The 22851-nt window shown below is 40.1% G+C and overlaps 1 protein-coding gene across 2 annotated transcripts in view; it reads right to left on the bottom strand.

The window, feature by feature from the left end:
- Positions 1-22851, bottom strand: part of SLAIN1 (SLAIN motif family member 1) — a 57118-nt gene that overhangs the window by 17334 nt on the left and 16933 nt on the right. The window contains exons 3-5 of one of the 2 annotated variants that reach the window (XM_042868492.1): positions 11316-11465; positions 9343-9492; positions 3871-4209 (exon numbers count right to left, since the gene is read on the bottom strand). In XM_042868492.1, the coding sequence (XP_042724426.1) occupies positions 3871-4209; positions 9343-9492; positions 11316-11465 (639 nt within the window). The remainder of the gene's footprint in view (positions 1-3870; positions 4210-9342; positions 9493-11315; positions 11466-22851) is intronic. The other variant, XM_042868493.1, reaches the window with a different exon arrangement.

The raw sequence follows: 22851 nt of genomic DNA, 5'->3' as shown, positions 1-22851 counted from the left end.
CATATAACAATAATTGCTTATATGCAGGCAGAAGAATTGGGCAGTGCATTCACATTTGGACACCTACATCCCAATACCTAAATGCAGCTGACAGCAAAGCAGATCCAATCTAGTATATGTGTAAGGCTATACAACGTGCATCCTAAGAATACAACATTCCTGACTCATCTCTTGAAAAGCCTGGAAGCATTTACAGCAGTGAACCAGAAGTCTTATCTGTTCAAACCTTTGCAAGCCCTTTCAGCAAGGTTAAGGGAAATGGCACAGAGAAGCAGTCACTCCTGTCCCCAGAAGCCACACGTCTACATCTCCTCAGTCATGGTGACTGCCACTCTCTGTTAGGTGATAGTCCATTTACCTTGCCCTTTCCTTGAGGCCAGTATTAGACACTGCTCAGCCTTGTCAAAACAACTCTGTTACAGGGTATGTAACTAGAGGATGTCTTTCCCAAGCCACTGGGAACCTGGATACAGTGTTTGAGTGCTTGCTGGGATATTCCTTGTCTATCTGGTAAACATTTTACCTTTTCCAATTGTTTTCACAGAGTCAGAGAATCACAGAATGATAGGGGCTAGATGGAACCTCCAGAGATCATAGAGTCCAATCCCCCTACAAAGCAGGCCACTTACAGCAGCCTGCACAAATGGGCGTCCAGGCGAGTCTTGAGTATCTCCAGAGAAAGAGAATCCACAACCTCCCTGGGCAGCCTGTTCCAGTGCTCTGTCACCCTTATCACAGTAAGAAGTTCCTTCGCATAGTGGTGTGGAACTTCCTATGCTCCAGTTTATGGCCATTTCCCCTTGTCCTGTCCCCAGAAACCACTGAAAAGAGGTTGGTCATGTCTCTTTGACATTCACACTTAAGATATTTATAAACATTATTAAGATCACATTTGAGTCTTCCTTTCTCACAGCTGAACAGACCCAGGTCGCCCAGTTTTTCTTCATAGGGGAGATGCTCCAGGCCCTTTATCATCTTTGTGGCCTCTCTCCAGGAGTTTCCTGTCTTTTTTTGTACTGGAAAGCTCAAAACTGCATACAGTAATCCAGGTGAGGCAGAGTAGACCTCCCTTGACCTGCTGGCCATGCTCCTTTTAATGCACCTCAAGATGCCATTGGCCTTGGCCATCAGGACACACTGGACTCTTGAAATCCAACCCAGCTTCATAGCAATAAACATACCAAAACTAATCATCAGGCATCCAATAAAATACTCTTAGAAACTATTAACATTTTCTAAGTTTATCACCCCTTCAGTCTGTTATTATTATTATTATTTTTTTTTACAATGCAGGTAGTACAGATCTAAACTCAGAATAAGTATCTCAATTAGCATACCACACCAAACAAACTACAAGCAAGTATGACAGAACCTGAACCCCTGATCCTATCTGTTCTTAAGAGCAAAAAAATATAGTCCAGGTAAACATGTAGATAGGTTTTGGGAAGACACTGTGTCAAAGCTAAACACTGTCTTTCCATCAAGACTGAGTGCCAAAATTCAATGCTTACTTGTTGATTTCTTTTCATTTACAGAGAGCTCTGTGAACGGCCAGATGAATCAGCAGCCAGACTATTGACTCCATATACAAGAACAGAACCAATCTCTTTAGGGGAAAGTAGAGGAAAAGAGATTTGGGAATACTGTAACAGTAGTACTACAGCAGAGCATGCTTAAAGTGCAATTTTGATTAATTATGAATAATACTTTTAATGTATATTGAAAGCTGCAAGTAACGTAACAGGTTAGCCTCTCTATCTATCCCATTCTCATTTTTCTTCAGCCTTGGGAAAGTGCAGCAGCCCATCGCACTGAGGTTCAAACAAATTCTTCTTCTGCAGTCTAACTCTATTTCAACTTGTAGTTCTTGAAAGACTATGAAATTGTTGCCAATATGATGAGAAGTGCTGGTGAGAAGATACTGTCATAACACTACTAATACATCTTAAACATAGCAAAAAGTTTATTCCTTGTTTGCCAACAGAACATAGAATCATAGAATGGCTTGGGTTGAAAGGGACCTCAAAAATCACCTAACTCACCTAACAAATCCAACTCCCTGCTGCAGGTAGGGTTGCCAACCAGTAGGTCAGGCCAAAAACACAAATTTTTCACAATCAGCATTTTCCATTTATGTTGATCGCTGCTGCATGAGTCATAGAGTGAAGTTGAGAAAGCTAAAGAGATAAACAAATTGCCTCTAAAGATAATGGTACTGGCTATTATAGAATTGTCTGCCATGCCATCAAACAAGAGACTGGAGTAACACCAGTAACGTGTCAATCTTCCAAACAATACCGAACACATAATCCAACACTTAAGTTTTTTTGAGAAAAAAAGCAACCAGGTGATAAAAGTGGTAGTGTTTTACATTTTTTTCCAGTTAATAAATTAGAAGTTCATGTAGTATTTGTATGCTGCAAGAACTTTCTGAGATTTTCATGTGGGAATCCAATGATTAAACTGCTGAGAGATGTGGTTGATGCCTTGTCCCTGGAAACTTTCAAGGTGAGGCTGGATGAGGCCCTGGGCAACTGGATAGAGCTATTCATGTCCCTGTTCACTGCAGGCGAGATGGACTAGATGACCTTTAAAGGTCCCTTCAAACTCTAAGGATTCTATGATTCTATGATTCTAAGTTCTACTGACATGAAAAATAATTGAAAAAGACTTTAGGAACCATATGAAAACACTGCAATGCAACATCCTGCCTGCCCACATTTCAGAATCAAAAATGTCCCATCACTTTCTTTTCTATCTCCCAAACAGATTTTCCACAAGCTATTCAGCACTGTCCCATTCTCATTCCTCACAGATGAGAAAAATAATATTGAAATGAATGTGGTACATATGCTGTAACAGCAAACATCCACATCACTGTGCTCTGTGCTAACCTTAGCCTTCTTTGTAGGCTGCTACCTGCCAATTATACTTTCATGCTGTGTCTTACTTTGAATGCAAGTGCTCTTGGAACCAACCTGTCACCTCTGATTTGTCAGGAAAGTACCATGCATACCTGTAGCACACTATAAATAGGAGCTGTCTTGAACAACACATTTATTTTCTTGCCCAAGGGTAAGCTGTAACCTGTAACGTTACAAACAAAACCTTGACTGAAAACTAACTGTCCTGAAGTATCTTGGGGACTTGGACTGAAGGAACAAAAAGTAGGATGGAGCAGTAGGAAGAAAATTATGATCATAACGAGAAAGGAAAAGGGATATAATAGCAAAAACAACTTAATTCCTGAAAAAGCAGTAAGAGAAAAATATTTTGGACTCTGAAATATATCTCAAATGCAGCGCATAAAGCAGCAATGGCTCAGGGTAGACTGGGTACAACCTTATCTCTGACCACCTCAGCAGCCTGCCCTACCAGACTTGGAAGAAGAGCAGAGCACTGACCTTTATCATAAGCACATATCATGAACTTACAACAAAGCTGCATTCATGGAAAAGTTGGGAAATAAGAAAGAGAATGCTATTAGGAATGAAAATCTGAAAATCCTTCTCTCTACCTTGCCATATCCATGATGGACATACACAGCCCAGGCTCAAAATCCTGATCAGCTTTTCCAGACAAACAGTGGCCTGCTAAAACATGCTCTTTTCCCTGTTTCTTCTCTCTCCACATGTGCTCATAGTTGCAACATTTTAAAACTAAGTTAATAGCTTTCATGACTGAGTCAAATTACAAATTATCTAATTACAACATTCCTCTAATAAAAAAATCATTAGCACAGATTTAAATCTATTGTTGCAACTCAAGAACTGATCATAAACCAAACACTTTTCAGTCAGTTTACACAACCTGATCTTTAGAACTGGCACTTAGAACAGAGGAGAGGCATAACAAAAGCATGCAACCCACCTCCATTCATCCTATTTGGTTGCTGCTCTGGAGTTTGGACTTGAGGAGAATAGTAGGGCTGCTGATAAGTACTTGAAGGAAAGTGCTGGGAAGTAGGGCTTCTCCTGCAGTCCCGAATACTGGAGAAAGTCTGTGAGTGTGGGATCCCTCTCTGGAATGGAGAGCAGCGTGTGAGCCGTGGCTGTGGGGGAGGGAGATGGTCAAATTCTTCCTCATCCTCAAGGCTGTAGCGATCATACTCCTGGTCGCTGCACGTCCCCTTTTTTCCCAAATGTAGTGACACACTTGAACTGTGTCTTGACACTGATGCTGAAGTCGAAGCATAATCTTGTCTAAGGCCTGTAAATTCCAAGAGAAGGATGATTCAGCTTCTGCTTAAGTGATCAACACTTAACACACAATCTTTCAGACTTGGCAAGTACATGGACACATGATCTGACAGCAAGAACTGGATTTACACTCTAACCAAGCTGAAGATCTGAGATAGGATTCAGATCTAAATACTGGTGTCTACCTTTCAGGTATCTAAGCCTGAATTACTTCCAATGAGATCTCTTTTTAATAACATTTTTTAAAAAAGAAACAAGAAAGAGAATACAAGCATCTCCAAATTGTGCTGCGTGAACATGTCTCGTGTTTCTCTTCAAATAATATGAATTACCCTAAGGAGCTGCCTATTTCTCTGCCAGTGAAAAAGATGACACAAATATTAAGTATTCAACTTTTTTAAATTGGAGGAATCAACACTCACTCTATTTGTTTTCCAAATTATTATATTTATTATACTTATTACTATACTTTTATTATTGTACTTATTACTGTACTTTTATTTTCCTGCAAAAAAACTGATGACATTCCTTAACATATAATCCATGTAAATATTCTTGCTCTTTAACCTCCTCGACCACGGTGAAATCCTGCTAGAACCTAATTTCAAAGAAAAGGCTCAAAGGTGACATTGTTACATTTCATACACACGCATTTTATCATCCCCTTCTCAAAATGACAGGTGTTGAGAACTATACCACTATTAGCTCTACATGTTTGCTCCAAGTGAAGTGAAGGGAAAGCATCCACAGTCCTTCCACTTCCCTCTTTTCCCGCTGCAGAGCAGCCAACACAGGAAGCTTTGCACTTCCTGCATCTGAGCAATTCTGCAAACGGCTGTGAACAATAGCTTCCTTAAATTTATACAAAGCTTTCAGCTTCAACAAGTGTCTTTTCTACCATAAAGAAAATTTCTTAACATACCTGCTTTTTTTTCCCCTCTGCAGTAGGAGATTATTTGTGCATGTGAACAGTGTGTGCCTATGTGCACGTATAATACTACCACTTTCTGCAGGATTAAGTGGACAACAACTGTCATGCATTCAAAGACTGCATACTGATTGCTGGGAGAAGAATGAGATACAGTGATTACACAGGAAGTAGATTAGAAGAAAAATAGCATTTCTCTTTCCAGTTTATGAATGACCTGATTTATCAGAGCTAAGCACCTGAAGAGTTTTTTTAAACACCACTCTGAAGGAGGACAGCACAGCATTTACACAACATGTTCTTTTACCTCTCTGGTAGTCACAAAACTAATTGCTCTTAATTCTTATATCTTGCAAATAATATCAGAAATTTTCTGAGCTGTGATTACACACATTGACCAGTTGAGAATTCAGTGATATGCTTGCAAAATTTCTCTGCTGAATGTAACTAGTACTAACAGACTCATAGCAAGCTCAAATGCTAACAAGTCCAGTGGCTTGAGTCAGACTGGATCTCCAACTTCTTGCTCTAATTTCTTCATTTCATGTAATCATAGAATGGCCTGGGTTGAAAAGAATCACAATGATCATTTGGTTTAAGCCCCCTGCTATGTGCAGGATTGCCAAGCATCAGACCAGGCTGCCAAGAGCCACATCCACCCTGGCCTTGAGTGCCTCCAGGGATGGGACATCCACAACCTCCTTGGGCAACCTGTTCCAGTGTGTCACCACCCTCTGAGTTAAAAACTTTCTCCTAATATCTAACCTAAACCTCCCATCTTAGTTTAAAATGATTCCCCCTTGTCCTATCACTATCCACCCATGTAAACAGCTGTTCCCTCTCCTGTTTATATGCTCCCTTCAAGTACTGGAAGGCCACAATAAGGTCTCTCCGGAGCCTTCTCTTCTCCAAGCTAAACAAGCCTGGTTCCCTTAGTAGTCACTTAATATTTTGCATTGTAATTCATGCATCATTTCTGAAATTCCCTTGTTTTTTATCTCATCATATCCTGTTTTACATCTCATTTGGCACTGGTAGAAAGTGAGATGCATTGTTTGAGTGATTTCTATGCCTAATGGCATTTATTTCTGAATAAAGTTATCTTCCATAAACTACCATCACATCAAAATATAATACTCCATTTGCTATGGAGACTAGCTTCAGAGCAGGTAAGACCGCACTGAACAGGGGATCTGGAATAAAAAAGACAACAAAAAAGCTTTTTTTTAAGGCTTTTTGAAGCCAGCAACAGTGCTGTGCTTATGCGGGGCAGCAGGTAGCTTGTGGGTGGCCTCCTGAACCAGCAGGGGGGGGAGCTGGTACATTAGCGGCACAGTTTAAACACCTTATGAACGCGTCATCACCTGCTCTTAACGTTCACACCTGATAATAAGCTTTAAATAGCTTCGGAAAGAGCAGAAGCACAGAGCACCTCTGGTCAGTAACCATTGCTGCTGCCCACTGAGAAAGGGGAGGCTCAGTAAGCACAGCTCACGCTGCCCACATGGTACTGCAGCTGTGGGTGTGAGAGGTGGGTCAAGAGGACTGTAAGTACTGTTCCTCCTTGCTCAAGAGACCGGCATTTCTCTTGGCAGTCTCTGAGACAGCAGGCTTATTCCAAGAAGTCTGTGGTGACCCAGACGGAGGAGAGACTGCCCAGAAATGTTCAGGTCTCTGGCTGCAGGGAGTGCCTGACCCTGCTGCTGACTGGGGAGAGTGGCAGGGATTCCACCTGTATGAGATGTGAGCAGGTGGATGAGCTGCTCAGCCTGGTGGTGGAGCTCAAGGAGGCAGTCCAGAGACTAAGGACCATCAGGGAGTGTGAGCAGCAGATGACTGGTGAAGTGACTTGCCGGCATGCTGGAGGGAATGGTGCCAGGACTTGGAGTCACGGAGCCCCTCCTGTCTGCCTACCTCGCTTCCCCAGGTCCCTCTAAGCAATAGGTGCTAGAAATTGAAGGGGAGGCGAGTGGGGAGGCAACGGAGGATCTGCCTACGAGGGAGCCTAAGGCGAGGTGGTCACTTCCATGCCTTAAGACTGCCTCTATCAGGAAAGAAAGAAGGGTGGTTGTAGTGGGTGACTCTCTTCTCGGAGGAACGGAGTGCCCCATATGCAAACTGGACCCGAACTGCCAGGAAGTGTGCTGCCTTCTGGGACCCGGGTCAGGGACGTAACCAGGAAACCACCAAAGCTGGTTAGGTCCACTGATTATTTTCCTTTGCTCATAGTTCAGGTGGGCAATGATGAAATTGCTCAGAGAAGCCTGCCAACTATGAAAAGACATTTCAGGGGTTTAAGCTGTTTAGTTCGAGGAGCAGGAGCACAAGTGATCTTTTGTTCTATACCTTCAGGGGCAGTGAGGGACATGGAGTGGGCTAGGAAAGCACAAGCAATGAATAAATGGTTCAGAGGCTGGTGTCAAAGCAGAAACTTTGGGTTAATCATGGGGCACTTTACTCAGCCCCTGGCCTGTTATCCATGAACAGAACCCACCTATCTCAAAGGGGGCAATGAATCGTAGCACAGGAGCTAGCGGGGCTTATTGAAAGAGCTTTAAACTAGCTATGACAGGGGAAGGGGACAAAACGTTGATGATGAGATATGAGATATGAGCCCAGGAAAATAATCTTGAGCTGGGTGTGAGGCAGACGACTCGGCTGAAGTGCGTCTACACCAATGCACTCAGCATGGGCAATGAGCAGGAGGAGTTAGAAGCAATTGTGCGCCAGGCTAAAAATGTTCTAGTTGCCATTAGCAAAACTTGGTGGGATCACTGGAGTTTGTGATAGATGTCTACAAGCTCTTCAGAAGGGATAGACGAGAAAGGAAGGGTGGTGGAGTGGCCCTTTGTATTAAAGACTGTTTTGATGTTGAAGAGCTTGGGGTTGGGAATGATAAAGTTGAGTGTCTGTGGGTAAGAATCAAGGGAAGGCCTGTAGGGGCAACATCTTGGTGGGGGTCTGTTATAGACCGCACTCTACAACTTCCTGAAGGGAGGTTGTGATGAGGAGGGGTTTGGCCTCTTCTCCCAGACAACAAACAGGACCCAAGGAAATGGCCGCAAGTTGTACCAGAGGAGGTTTAGTTTAGACATAAGGAAAAACTTTTACTCTAAGAGAGTGGTCAGGCACTGGAATGGCCTGCCCAGGGAGGTGGTGGTGTCACGGTCCCTGACAGTGTTCAAGAGGTGAATGGATGAGGAGCTATGAGATACGGTTTAGAGGCTTGTGGTAGAAGTGATAGTAGAAGGATGGTTGGACTAGATGATCCTGTGGGTCGTTTCCAACCTTGTGATTCTATGATTCTATAATATATGTCAAACAAGCCTTCTGGGTCAGATTTGTGCACAATCACAGGTCTCACATCAAAATGCTGACTTTAAGTGTCTGAGGAATTGTAAGGAGAATTCATTTATAAAATTTAGAAAAACAAAATAGGTGCAAAAAAAAATGAGCACTGCTTAGGTTTTTTCCTTTCTCACAACACATACATACAATGATAACCACAGAACCACAGAACTGATGATCTTTAAAGGTCCCTTCCAATCAAGTACACCTCCCCCTGACAAAACAGGCTCCCTAGAGCAGGCTGCACAGGTAAGTGTCCAAGCGGGTCTTGAATGTCAGCAAAGGAGACTCCACAACCTCTCTGGTCAGACTGTTTCAGTGTTCTGTCACCCTTACAGTGTTGTTCTTATGCACGCTTCTGCTGAACTTCTTATGCTTCAGTCTGTGGCCATTTCCCCTTGTTCTGTTGCCGTGTATCACTGAAAAGAGTCTGTCCTCATCCCTTTGCCTCCCACACCTTAGATATTTATAGACACCGATCAGAACCCCTCTGAGTCTTCTTTTTTTAAGGCTGAACAGACCCAGGTCACTCAGCCTTTCCTCATATGGAAGATACTGTATGCCCTTTATCGTGCTTTATTTAAATAACACCATTAGACACTATAAAACAGCCAAATAAAAATGTATTCAGTGGATATGGAGCTCCTAACTGTGTTTCAGCAATAAATAAGAATCAAGTTTGAAACATCCAGTACCATTAACCTGAAGCCGATATTATGTACACTTTCTCAGATAAAGAGTTTTTCCATCTGCTGTTGAAGAGGTGACAGCTTTCAGGAAAGATCCAATTGACTGAGACAAGGCAGGAGCAGCTCTGACTGCAGCGTGAAATCTTCCTCTGAAAAACAGAAGAAAGAAGCCACCTACTCTCTTCCTGTAGACGGGCCATAATCTGAACATCGGTGAGGTCCTGCAGTTTATATCCCATGGAGATAGAATCATTCTCCAGCTCTGAGGTGCTCAGCTCACTGTCTATTGATGACTGAGGGCTCAAAGGGGAACTCCTAGAAATGTAACCTAGGCAGAAAAACATAACCTTTAGTCTGTGAATATCTTTGGTCATTTTTCATTCTGAGTTACTGCTCTTTATGTTACAATAGCTTAAATTATTCTTATGTAACAAACAAAAGGCTTTCGGAAGTATAGCCCAGCGCAGCAAGAATCAGCAAAGGGATCAGAAACTCATGAGAAGTAGGAGTAATAACGGATCATAAATTCCTCTGCTTGTTCCCAAAATAGCTTTGCATAGCCCAGACAATGAATAATTTAATCCGTTCAGTTCTGATAGCATAGACTTGTTAGAGTACTCTAAATCTACCTGCATTTGAATCCTTCTTATGATATTGTGGTTCTCCCTATCCTTTTCTGAAAAGCAAGTGTGCGTATGTCTTGTGTTTAAGCTCAGTACTCAGATTCTGTACAGTAGTTATTTACTTAAATTTTATTATTCTTTTTAATTGTTTGTAATCGTCAGAGAAATAAATGATCATAGCAATTAAGACTGAAATAGGCATTATGAAACAAAAGAGTAAACAATGCGTCCTTCACAGAGCTTTCAGGGAGTGGTCTAGATTGTATTTTTTCCTGTGAAGTAGGGAAAGTGTAAACTATACTACAATCACTTGTACAAGCTGGCATTTGCCCAAATTAAAGAAAAATTCTTCAAATAAAAAAGCAAATTACTTCTTAATATCCTTTGAACCACCAGAGGCTCACAGGATGAAACCACTGTGGTGAAGGCTCTTAAGCTGTGCTTGTATCACAGATGTGTTTGTATCCTCCAGCACAGCATCTATCCAAAATTTACCATCAATTCAGCTGTTCTCTAAAAATAACTCCAACAGAAAAGCACGTGCAGGGAATTACTTTGCTTTGGAAGGATATAAGTGGTAAATGTGTTTGCCTTTTTAAATTTTCAAGTTGTAGTGGTCTTTTCGGTTTTGTAACAGCTGCGCTCTTTTGGATCAGCAGTTGGAAGCTAGATAAGACATGTGAGGGCACCTAAAACTGAACTAGATGCTTCTGGTTAGGAACTAAGCTGCATCCCACTGAACAGGGCAGCTCAGACATCTAGCTTACACACGCAGACACCTACACAAGGCATTATCTCACCCACAGCACTCATATTCCTTAACAGGGCTCTCTGCACTGGTAAAGAAAATTGCGTATAGAGCATTGTGGCACTGTGTCAGCACTGCTGGCTTCCTTAGATCACATCTGCTATTGCCAGCAATAAAATATTAATGCTTCTTCCCCAGAGGACTACTTTCTCCACTGCCACTTCAGCTTAACAGCAGACACAGATTGAATCCTGATACCTATACTGAAGAAGGAAAAACCCACTGAAATTTTATATTTTTCCTAAAATACCCGTGTCCTCTGAAAATTGGTGATAGTAGTAATGACGCCAGATGGAAAACAGCCTTGTTTCTGAGGGCTATTTTACAACAGGTAAATTGCCCATGCAAAGTCATTACACAGCTGCACAAATGTTTTTGTACACATAAAGAAGGGGCACAGTGAGATAGAAATAAGTAAAGGGCAAAGCTAGAGATGGCTTACACTGATACTGCAGCAATTATGAAGTGAGGTTAACCATTAGGGAGAGCCAAGCTGCTTAGGAGCATTGCTTGCCTACAACACACTACGTAACAAAGAAAATAGCTTATACCAGTAGCTATTAGTAGCAAAATTTTAGGTCTTTTTAATGAAAAAATCCCTCTGAGATGAGAGTTTATAAAATCATCTGAACAGTACATTGTTGTTAAATGCTAGCAAGTTTAGATTGAATTAAGCAATCTTGTAAGAGAACCATAAATGAACAAAAGGATAAGCATTACCTGTCCGTTCAGGTGTTAGTATTGCTTTACTGGAGGTTTTAGAGAAGCTGGGACTATTAAAGCCATTGGTATATGGGGTGAGTCTTGCAACAGGACTATAGGGGAAAGCCAAGGAGACAGGTGTAGAGAAGAGGCTCCGCCATCGGCTAGCTGTTATGGATGTGATGGAAGAGGGGAGGGAGAAAAAAAGATTTATTGTTAAAAATTATTAGAGAGAAAATCATCTAATGATAATATCTTAACTATATACATGGTTTACTTATGGCAAATGGAACAGTCTGAATTCAGCAGCAAAACAGAGCATCAGCAGAGCCTTCTACATTCAAGATTTGTTCCACCAAGTTTTCTACTAAATATGTGCTGTTTACTATTTTCAATGTATAAACCATTTTGGTATATGTTTATCATATATATTGCTGTCAGTCAAGGCACAAAACAACAAAGAAAACAAAAAACATTACAGTTAATATAGAAACAGATTAAATTGGTAGTGCTCTTCAAGGAATTGTTATGGCAATCAAACATCACACTTACTGAATTACAAGATACTGAATTATCAGTTCAGAGACAATGGTAAAATACGCTTAACCACCAAGTGCTAAAAACAACTGTAATCCCACAGCAAAAGCTTTTAAGCTACCATGCCATATTATTACTTTTCTTTTTCCAGCGTGGTTATATAAGCATGACATTTTTTCAAGGACCAACCAAATAATGGAGCAGGGCACCTCTTTCTACAGATTGCTTACAGCAAGGTTGAAAAGCATTTAGTCTGCTCAGAAATGTCACAGAAAGTTCAGAGTAGGCAAAAATGCTAATGTTTATTTAACTTACATTTTCTTAGCTCATCTAGTAATGTAGCAATACATTTGTAGTTTGGTTTTGTTTGTTTGTTTTTAATATCTGTTCAAAAGGTAAAATAAGCAATATCCACATACTTTTAGGATAGTCAAAGACTTTTTAGCTTCTTGTCCTGCTCTGCCAGTGAGAAGCAGAGGGAGGACAGAACCAGGACAGCTGATTCAAACTGGCTGAAGGGATATCCCATACCATATGGTGTCATGCTGAACAAAAAACTGGGAGGAGCTGGGTGGGGGCTGCCACTGCTTGGGGACTGGCTGTGCTTCTGTCAGTGGGTAGTGAGCAATTACTTTGTGCATCACTTTGTTTTGTATATTCTTTTACCATTATTATTATATCCTTTCATTTTCTGTCCTGTTAAACTGTCTTTATATCAACCCACAAGTTTTAGCTTTCTCTGATTTTTTTCTCCCTCATTCCTGTGGGAAAAAAGTGAATGGGTTTGATGGTACTCAGCTGCCTGCTAGGTTAAGCCACAGCATATGGATATACTTACATCTAGCTCAGAAATCCACAGGATAACTTTGGCACTTAGCAGGTGTCCTTCTCTGTGACAGATGTTGCAAACCTATTTCAAAACCCACAACCCTCAAAAGCCAAGTGTCTAACACATAATGGTTTGTATCACAAATCTACTATATTATTTGAATTTGTTCATCCATTTCACAGAACCATAGAATCATAGAATGGTTTGGTTTGGAAGGGTCCTTTAATATTATCTGGTTCCAGCTCTCCCACTATAGGCAGGGATACCTCTCCCCCTAGACCAGGTTGCTCACAGCCCCATCCAACCTGGTCTTGAATGCTTCCAGGGAGGGGGGGCATCCATAGCCTCTCTGGGCAACCTGTTCCAGTGTTTCACCACCCTCACAGTAAATAATTTTTTCCTGATAACTAGTCTAAATCTACCCTTTCCAGGTTAAAGCCATTTCCCTTCGTCCTGTCAATACACGCCCTTATAAAAAGTCCTTCCCCAGCTTTCCTATAGGTGCCCTTCAGGTACTGGAAGGTCCCTGTAAGGTCTCCCTGGAGCCTTCTCCAGGCTGAAGAGCCCCACCTCTCTCAGCCTGTTCTCACAGGGGAGGTGCTCCAGCCCTCTGATCATCTTCGTGGCTCTCATTTGGATTCGCTCCAACACCTCCATGTCCTTCTTGTGCTGGGGGCTCCAGAACTGGATGCTGTCCTCCTGATGGGGTCTCATGAGAGCAGAGTACAGGGACAGAATCACCTCCCTTGTCCTGCTGGTCATGCTTCTCTTGATGCAACCCAGGATACAGTTGGCCTCCTGGGCTGCAAGCTCACCTTGCCAGCTTATGTTGAATCTTTCAATTGACACTCCCAAATTCTTCTCCCCAGGGCTGCTATCAAGCCATTCTATGCCTAACCTGTATTTGTGCTTGAGATTGTCCCAGACCAGATGCAGGACCTTGCAATTGACCTTGCTGAACTTCGTGAGGTTGGCACGGGCCCACCTCTCAAGCCTGTCCAGGTCCCTGTGGATAGCTGCCTGGCACACTCACAGAGTTATTTAAAAAAAAAAATTCAAGCAGACCCTGTTTTAAGACTTTTCTGTCACCAAAATGATTTAGCAGGACATACAGATTTTATTGTGCTTCCTTGCTAACACCAACACAGAGTAGCTAAGGGAAAGACAGTAAGTACATCATGTTGGCAGGCTGTGAGTCTCACAGCCACAACCTTTATGAGTGATCATAGGATCACAGTACTATTAAGGTTGGAAAAGGTCACTGAGATCATTTACTCCAATCATCAACTCATCTCACCATACACACTAAACCATGTCCCTCAGTGCGACATCAACACATTTCTTGTACACCTCCAGTGACAGTGACTCCATCAACTCCCTTGGCAGCCTGTTCCAATGTATCACCACCCTTTCTAAGAAGATATATCCATGTATCCAACCTGAAAATCAATTCACCATCAGTACAAAAGGTACTGTTTCACTCCATTCCGTTCATTTTTTCCCCACTCAAGGTTACTTTTGGTTTTGTGTGGACTAATCAGACTCTTATATTCTTCTTGTCAGTGTTACTAAGCTTACACCAAAGGAGATTTCTTATTTCCACAAGGAGAATACAGCAGTCTGCAGTGGAAAGGAAGCATTTTAGTCTGGAGAAGAGGAGGCTCAGGAGAGACCTCATTGCACTCTGTAATTCCTGAAGGAAGGTTGTGATGAGGAAGGGTTTGGTCTCTTCTCCCAGGCAATAAACACGACCAGGGGAAATGGCCACAAGTTGTACCAGAAGAGATTTAGATTAGACATAAGGAAAAACCTGCCCAGGGAAGTGGTGGAGTTCACCGTCCCTGGCAGTGTTCAAGAGGTGTCTGGATGAGAAGCTACGAGATATGGATTAGTAGCTTGTAGTGCAATGGTAGTGGTAAAACGGTTGGACTAGATGATCTTGTCGGTCCTTTCCAACCTTGAGATTCTATGATTCTGTAATTCTAAGATTCATCTGTAACACTTTGCCCCTGTAAGAGGGAATTAAACTACAAAAAAAAGTAAGATATAAAAATGCAAACTGTGATCTTTTCCATCACTTCACCACAGAATTATTGCAGTTCCCTCATTTTTCATGATTCTAATCCCTTCAAGATTACAAACCTTACAGGCCTGAGATCATATCTAGGAGCAGCACCATTGCCACTTCTAGAAAACTGCACCGTGCCTAGCAACATGGCCTCTACCTCTAGATAGAGCTATTCATCTTTAACATTTACTGAAGGTAAATTTTGAAAATTTGCAGTTCAAAAGTCAAGTGTGCAGGTATTACAAGATAAAAAGAAGAGTGAACTCCAACAACCACAGCTCTACAAAACAGTATGTAACACAGTCACTATGGATCAGATTAACCCACAAGCAGTCAATACTGTAAGTTAATTTGAGGCATTAACTTAAAGAAATGTGTGTGATAGAGTAGATCTAAATATCATGTCCACAGCTAACATCTGTCACTCCATCAGAAGCTATCAGTGAGGAGCAAAGGATGACAGCTCCTTGTAATTCTATTTTTCTGCCTAACACAAGGTCTTGTTTCATCACAGTCTGATCATTTGCCAGGCCAATTAGCTTCCAGCATGTTCTCACCCACAGATGTGGTGAACTGTACAGCACAAATAAACATCATTCATTGCTCTGTACAATCACCACTGTAAGCTGGCCTACAGAGCACAAAGCAACAGTCATTGTGACTATGTAAGCAAGAACCCACACTAAGAATATATTCAGTATTTATAACAAAACAGATTCAGAACTACTCTTTCAACTTGTGTTTTGAAGGGAAGGCAGAGAAAGATGCCTACAAGCTCTAGCAATATACTATTCTAAAATGTCCCCCGAACCTACTGGGTTCTGTGTTTCAAATGCTTCAGGTTCAGCTGAGGACTGTCATTTTTTATGCATATTATTAACACCTAAACAATAACTTAGGTTTGAATATACAAAACCATTTTCATTAGGTTTGAAATGGAAATATCAAAATGAAGTACATACTGAGTATTTCAACAGTATCAACAACAGTAATATTAGACTTATATAAGTCTTGGGTTATGCCAAAAACATGAAAAGGTATGTAGGGAATGAAGGCTACACATACCTAAGCAAATATACAAAAAAAGTAACATTTATAAAATCACAGAATAGTGCAATGGATGGTCACTTTTGGATAGTTATTTTACTCCAAACTGATTCTGAGTCTGCTCTGGTTATTACAGTAAGCACTGTTAAAATATGCAAGGATTTATACTTTGTTAATGGTTCCCAGTAGGATTTTTCCAGAGAATGAGGCAACATTGTGAAGACCTTTATTTTCAATTTAAAAGCCAAGCTGTTTGGCTTCAACACTTCATATATTACTAGTTTTTTTTTCTTAAAGCTCCAACTTGGGCTCCCAGAGATGATTTACGAAACTCATCTGCCCTTTAAAAATAAAGGAATTTTCTGACCCTTGCAGTTGGATATAAACATGAACAATCCAGAAGACATATTGAAGGAAGAAACACCAGCTGTGGAAAGGAAAGCAGGCTTATCTAAAGAATCATAAAGAGAAAAGAAGCCAAAAAAATCCTTTTGATTTCCTGATAGGAAAGAGTCATATACATTAACAATTGGACTTCATGAAACATGAAGCTGTTCACCTTTGACACCAACAAAAGGAGCTAATAATCTCTAATACATAAAAACAAATTGTCCCAGTCTTCAAAGTTAACAGCTACACTGTGAATGCCCAACTTTCTGAATATTGTTTTCTTGGACTTGATCAATTCTTACTAACTAGATTGCTGATAATATACTGGGTTACATAACATCTATTATAAATAACCTTAAAATATTTACTAACATTTTAAAATTTTTACTAACATTTTGCTAAAAATGATATGCTGGATATATCAAAATGATGCAGGATACCAGTGTAATAATTTTGAGCAACTACATAAACACAAATACATACCACACTGACTGTTGTTAATAATCAGCTTTAACAACTACGCAACAATTCACATGAAAACTTAAATAAGTAAACATATATATCCATATATATCCATATATGGAATTGCATGACAAGGAATGGAATAATATTAATAACTAGAACAAACTCTATCTCTAAGCATATATACAAAAGCCAGTTTTGAAAGTGAGGCCAAAACTGACTATTAACATTAATGGCATCATTCATATGCTGGGACACGAGGTAAAACTGGCACTGATTCTCATCATGTTGTTTTAATTTTGTGCAGTTAAGCAAAACAGTGACAGATCAAGTACAGCTGCTGTACATAAGATAAGCTGCTGTATATTAGATAAGGATATACCAGGGCTTTCAAGAAACTAAAGGGAGTATACGTACATTTGAAACACCTCTCTTTCTTATAATTCCATTATGAAACTCAGTGAACAGTTTGGCAGAATTCTGTATATAGCAACCTACTTTCACTCTAAGACAAATAACTATTTCTTTGCTATACAGACAGAATAAAACATTAAATTGCTATATTAACAACTAAATTTTATCTGAAGTTGCTATCTAGCTCAATTAGCTTAAGTTTTATATAAGCCTTTAGGCCAGAGATGAAAATAGCTTTTATATTCAAAGCTAAAAAATAAATTGAATTGCATATATGAAGATACTTGACTCTGGTACTAATTACATGGCCTGAATAAAGCCTCTCTTCAAAGCTAACAATTGAGCAAGTATTTAAAATACAGTCAAAGTCCCATACTGTAGGTGGTAATTAATCTGAGGTCTTGGGCTACATGCTGTGCCCTCGCACTGTGATCGAGTCCTGCCTCCACTCAAGGCCCTCAGATTTTCTTGCTGACATACTTTCCTTGAGAAAGAAAGCCAACCACTTCCTTGGTACATTATGCATATGGGCAGCTGCACAGCAGCCATGCTTTTAAAAAAAAAAAAAAAGTCTTCTCCACGAGTAAAACACACAGTCCTGCTTGGGAAATACAAGTATTGCATTAAGACTGGGGACGTTCAAGAGTGCTAGAAGGGAATTCAGAACTTCTTCCTTCATGTAGGTAAGAGTTTAAACAAGCTAAGAGGTACCACGTGAGTGAAGTATACCTAACAACTTCCCAAACACAGATATTTAACTATAGTATAGAACCCTGTGATTCAGAGTCTGACCCCTCCTCCTGCAGTTAGCTGTATGCCTGGGAACAGGTAAGTAGTTAACGTGCTTAAAAAGGCAGTAAGAGGAAATGAAAATTTTTGCTACTTGCTGAATACAACAATTGTGGTGTTTGCTTAAGAAGTGAAAAACATGGGCTCCTACTGCTCTCTGAAGAGATTTTTCAAGGATATTTTCAAGGATTTTTCACATCCTTGAAAACTCCTATAATGATTTTAAACACTCTTAAGAAGACAGGAGGGACTCTATACTCAATTGCAAGCAATGCTGTGGTGCCAATATGCAGGAACCGATCTCCAGGTCTCAAGATGTTCAAAGCAAAACTTAAGCAGACAGCGTCCCAAGTATCTCTGTAACTCTCTACTACAGAGAAGTAGAAGCTTCTAAGGAAGCTTAGAAGCACACACACCCCTTAGATTGGCTTCGTACAGTGAGGCAATCAGTTTCTGTACTTAAAAGAGAATAGTTGTAACGTAGAATCACAGAATCATTAAGGTTGGAAAAGACTCTCAAATCATCAAGTCCAACCATCAGCCCATACCCACCTTGCCCACTAACCATTTTCTTCAGTGCATCTACACATTTCTTGTACATCTCCAGGGACAGAGACTCCACCACTTCCCTGGTGGCCTCATGATTTTCAGCAAATTGTAAGAGCTTAGTGATGTGCATCTGCAAATGCGCTGTGCCAGTCTGCTCTTTACACGTTTTGAAATGGTCACTGAAGCAAATGAGCAATAGTAAAAATGAAGACTAAGAGCAGTACGTTTCATTCAAAATTTAACATTTAAAAAACATCTCCCAGCATCTCTCCAATTTCCATGCTTTTCTCTGCAATTACAAGTGCTAAAACTTCTTCAAAAAAATATAACTTTTATTAGTAAAAACAAAACAAATTCTGGGCCCAAGACAGCAATGTTGTCACCTCTATTACTGTATGCAAGATAATTGAGTTATATTTATAAAATTGGAAGTTATTCTGGTGAATACACATATTCTCCTTTTATTGAATATTACTGCAAACATCTCAACTTTTCAAGCATTTCACTCTTAGTTCCAATCTCTCCCAATCATCAGCTGTGGTTGTCTCAACACCTTATTTAAGCACTTACAGTTTCATAACCACAGCTATAGCTCCCTCAGCCATCCAGTCAGCAAAACTGTCATCAGCACATAGCCACATTTCATATGCTTAATGGACATTTTCACTCACATTGAATCTGTCATTGTCCAAAGCTATTTCCCTCCACTGTCATACCCAGCTCACAGAATGCTCTTGGGGCTAGTTTGCTGTTTCATACCTTGATGTCTCATTCCGGAGAGGCAAGATGCCTCCTCATCCACAAATGCAATGATGAATCTGTAAGTGCCGACTGCACAAATCAGTAAATAAGGGTCTCCAAAATAAGATTTCCCGCATATATTTATCCTTGAACCTCCACAACTAAACTGCAATGGCTGAATAAGTAAACAGCAACATTTTCCTTAGGTTTTGTTAGGATTTAGCGTAGAAATCCAACGACTTCCCACATTCTTAACATAGGTCAGCTTGTAAGAAACAACATAGCATTTTCATGCATTTTCATTGCATTGTCCTCTAAAAGAATGTAATTCCAGTACAAAATTGGAAGTTTTCACAGCACTTTTATATGCAATATACAGGACTGCCATACAAAATAAATTAAAAAAAATATTAAAACACCCTTTCCATGCTACTTTAAAATAATAAAGAACAATCAACTTCAACCCCAAACGCGGTATCAAAAGTCTAATGAAAACAATTGCCACTACAGGTAGGTGACATAATCATGTATTAGGAAGAGCTGAGAGAATTAATAAGGATTGCCTATTTTCCTCTAAGCCTAGGAAAACTGAAAAATAATGTTAGTTTTAAGTGTATGTGAGAATTGGAAGTACCTAAAAAAGCTTCTTTCCCAACTATTCACATAAAGTAAGTTCTTTTTCAACAATAACATAAAAAGGAATCAATATTAGCGTAAAATTAGAAAGTAGCTCCGTTGGTTTGTATTGGTTTACTACTGTTTAAATCAAACTGCAGCAACTCATATACTTCAAAATCTGCCCCAGCAAAAATAGCACAGACCTCTTTCAAAGGTACAGTCAGAAAGCATCTAAATTGCAGAAGTGTCTAGGACTTTCATCCAGCACAGCAAAGCAATGTAATCAACAGTAGTGTTGAGCATGCTACAGTTGCTGAAAAAAATGTAAATCTAAGCAAGATTCAGGAATGCTGCACTGTGTCAGACAAATTTCACTTGTGTCAATGCTGATGTATCATTGCAGGCAGCGAAGATTTCTATATTTTTCAAGACACACAACCACTCAGTTTCAACATAATTCAGTGATATGCTGACCTGAAAATTGTCTTTGGACACACTACAGATTGGAAAAATGACTACACTATGTTCCAACAGTGGCGCGCTGAATTGCAGAGAGAGTCCAACCCACCATTCCCCAACAGAACTTTTCCACACAAATGATTTTTTCTGAGCATTCAGAAGACTAGAAACAAAATGGAATTGAGCAGTATGAATTACATGTCTTATACAAAACTCCTACAAAAAAAGTCCATCATGCCTTGGCTTTGTGCTTTTGCATGGCTGGGTTTTTGTTTTTCTTTGAGTTTGCCTCTTCTTTATAGGTGAACTATTTACTAACTAGTTACACAGACAAGCACAGAGGCTTTGTGATAAATGTAATTGTCTCACTGTTCATTTTCTTACTGCATGCAAAACTCCCTCTGCATGCACAGGTCCAAAAAACAAATTTTCAAGGAAGTAATAGCAAACAGGCAAATCTGGCTTGCAAATTTCCTTTCCTGAGATACTGGACAAATATTACACTGAAAAACTACACCTAGTAATGACCTGGGGCCCAAATGTCTGTTCCCTCCCTAGCTCCCGTATTCAGCTTTTGGCAATTTCTACAAACTGCTAATCTGATGTGTCTTCTGTTTGTTTGGTGGATTCTTAATCAGGATCCATAAGAATACAAGTTGTCACATTTCAACTATTTTGAAACAAGATATAATTTCCTAAGCAGAAGACACAAGTATTACTACATAAGGCAACGTGGTACAAAAAACAGATTGCCCAGACTCTTCTGCCAAACTATAATCTTTTCATTCATTAAGGAGGGTGCTTACACCACTTATTTTTAGGAGCCTTCTAATAAGGAATTACAAGCTTTTTAAAATAAGGAATTCTTACCAAAGAATGCTATCAAGAATAAAAGTTCACATGGGGAAACTACATAAATTCAAAGAAGAATCCATCAAAGGTTGGTTAATCACATAAATCAGGTATCATATCTGGTTCAGTCACACTCCAAACTGAAAATACACCTGGGAGAGCGTCAGAGCAAGGGTGAGTGCTGCTTCCTCTTGTTCTCATTCTTTTCTAGTTATCTATTTATGGTACTTTTGTCCACAGGAGTCTGTGTCACACAGACATGATGAAGATGCTCTGATGTACAGACATTTATCGCTGACCTAGTCACCACAGTACAGAATATACTCAAAAGTGAAAGAACAGGGCATGATTCAACTCAACTCCACTTAAAAGGCCACGAGCTGTGCCTGTTTGCCTCCACTGACTACAAAGGAGGATCATGGTGACTGGCTGAGATACACGTCTGCATATATTCAAAGGAAATTCATTCTGACAGCATTCATTACAGGGAACAATAAACAGAGCTTAGAAAGAGACTTCAGAAACTGGCTTTAGCTTTCCCTTTTTCTAAGCAACTGAAAAAGACAACTTCTCTGAAATGCTAGAGTGTAACAGTGCTTACAAGTATCCAACATAAACAGCTTTCTCAATCCAAGTAAAGTTGTTGTGCATCCTTCTTGGTAGTAGGGGCAGCTTGAAGGGTAACCTGTTCCTACAGGATGATCCTTTACCTCAGTCCTCCCAATGTCATTTTCTCAGCTATACTGTTACACTGCAATTACAAGTTTCCTACAAAGATTTAATGATAAATTTGATGAATTCTGTGATCTGTACTAAGAATAACTTTTTGTAGTTTTTTTGTTTGTTTGTTTTTTAAATACTAAAAAGAGTTTCTCATTCCCATTTACCAGGAAAATGCTGGAAATTTATAACAAGCCATTTAACAGAGAAATGGAGAAGGAGAAAACAGGAGCAGGAAGCTGAGGCTGCTAAAGTCAATGTTGCCTGCAAAGAAAATATTTATCAGAGAACAACCTCTATGAATCACAGAATCATACAACAGCTTGGGTTGGAAGGGACCTCAAGGATCATCAAGCTCCAACCCATCTGCCACCAACACACAGGACCACCAATCTCCACATCTGACACTAGACCCGGTTGCCCAGAGCCTCATCCAACCTGTCTGGCACACCTTCAAGGAAATTATGACATGTCTAAAGGTAGGTGAGATGAATTCAATGTCTTACAACAATTACTTACTTACATATACAGCACAAAGTAAATCACTGGCAATTTAATCATATCTGTAACAATCAGAATCAAAAAACAGTAGAAAATGGTAACTATCTTACAATTCCACAATTACTTTGAGGATAGATACATCACCTTCCTACTACAACCATGTATCTAAGGCCTCAGAAATATCTTCCAGAGCTTACCAAATCAGCTGGATAGAAGTCCTGTCTCAGCTCCTCCTGGCTACCAATCTCTGAAAGAGATATTATCAGGCCTCTGTTTAATTTAAATCAGCATATGCTGCAAGCAATGGGCAAGGACACCATTGTGTATGCCAGCAGATCTGAAAGAGCAAGAATGACATCCTCGCTGAAGAGAAAGTGGGTTACATTTAAATGTAAAGAGATTAAAAGAAGATACAACCACAGCAACATAAATTGTCTTATTTCAAATTTAGTGGATCCACAAGAGGCTTGCAGGACTGTTTATACTACAGAGCAGAGCAGACTATGCAAGGGCTCAGAACAAGCTCTGAGGAGGCTGATAAATCTACCTAAGGAAATGTTGGACCATGACAAGAAATT

Source organism: Lagopus leucura, unplaced genomic scaffold (genome assembly GCF_019238085.1).
Source record: "Lagopus leucura isolate 7727_CA_CO unplaced genomic scaffold, USGS_WTPT01 Super-Scaffold_100001, whole genome shotgun sequence".
NCBI classification, from domain to species: domain Eukaryota; kingdom Metazoa; phylum Chordata; class Aves; order Galliformes; family Phasianidae; genus Lagopus; species Lagopus leucura.
This window is presented reverse-complemented; position numbering and strand designations above follow the sequence as displayed.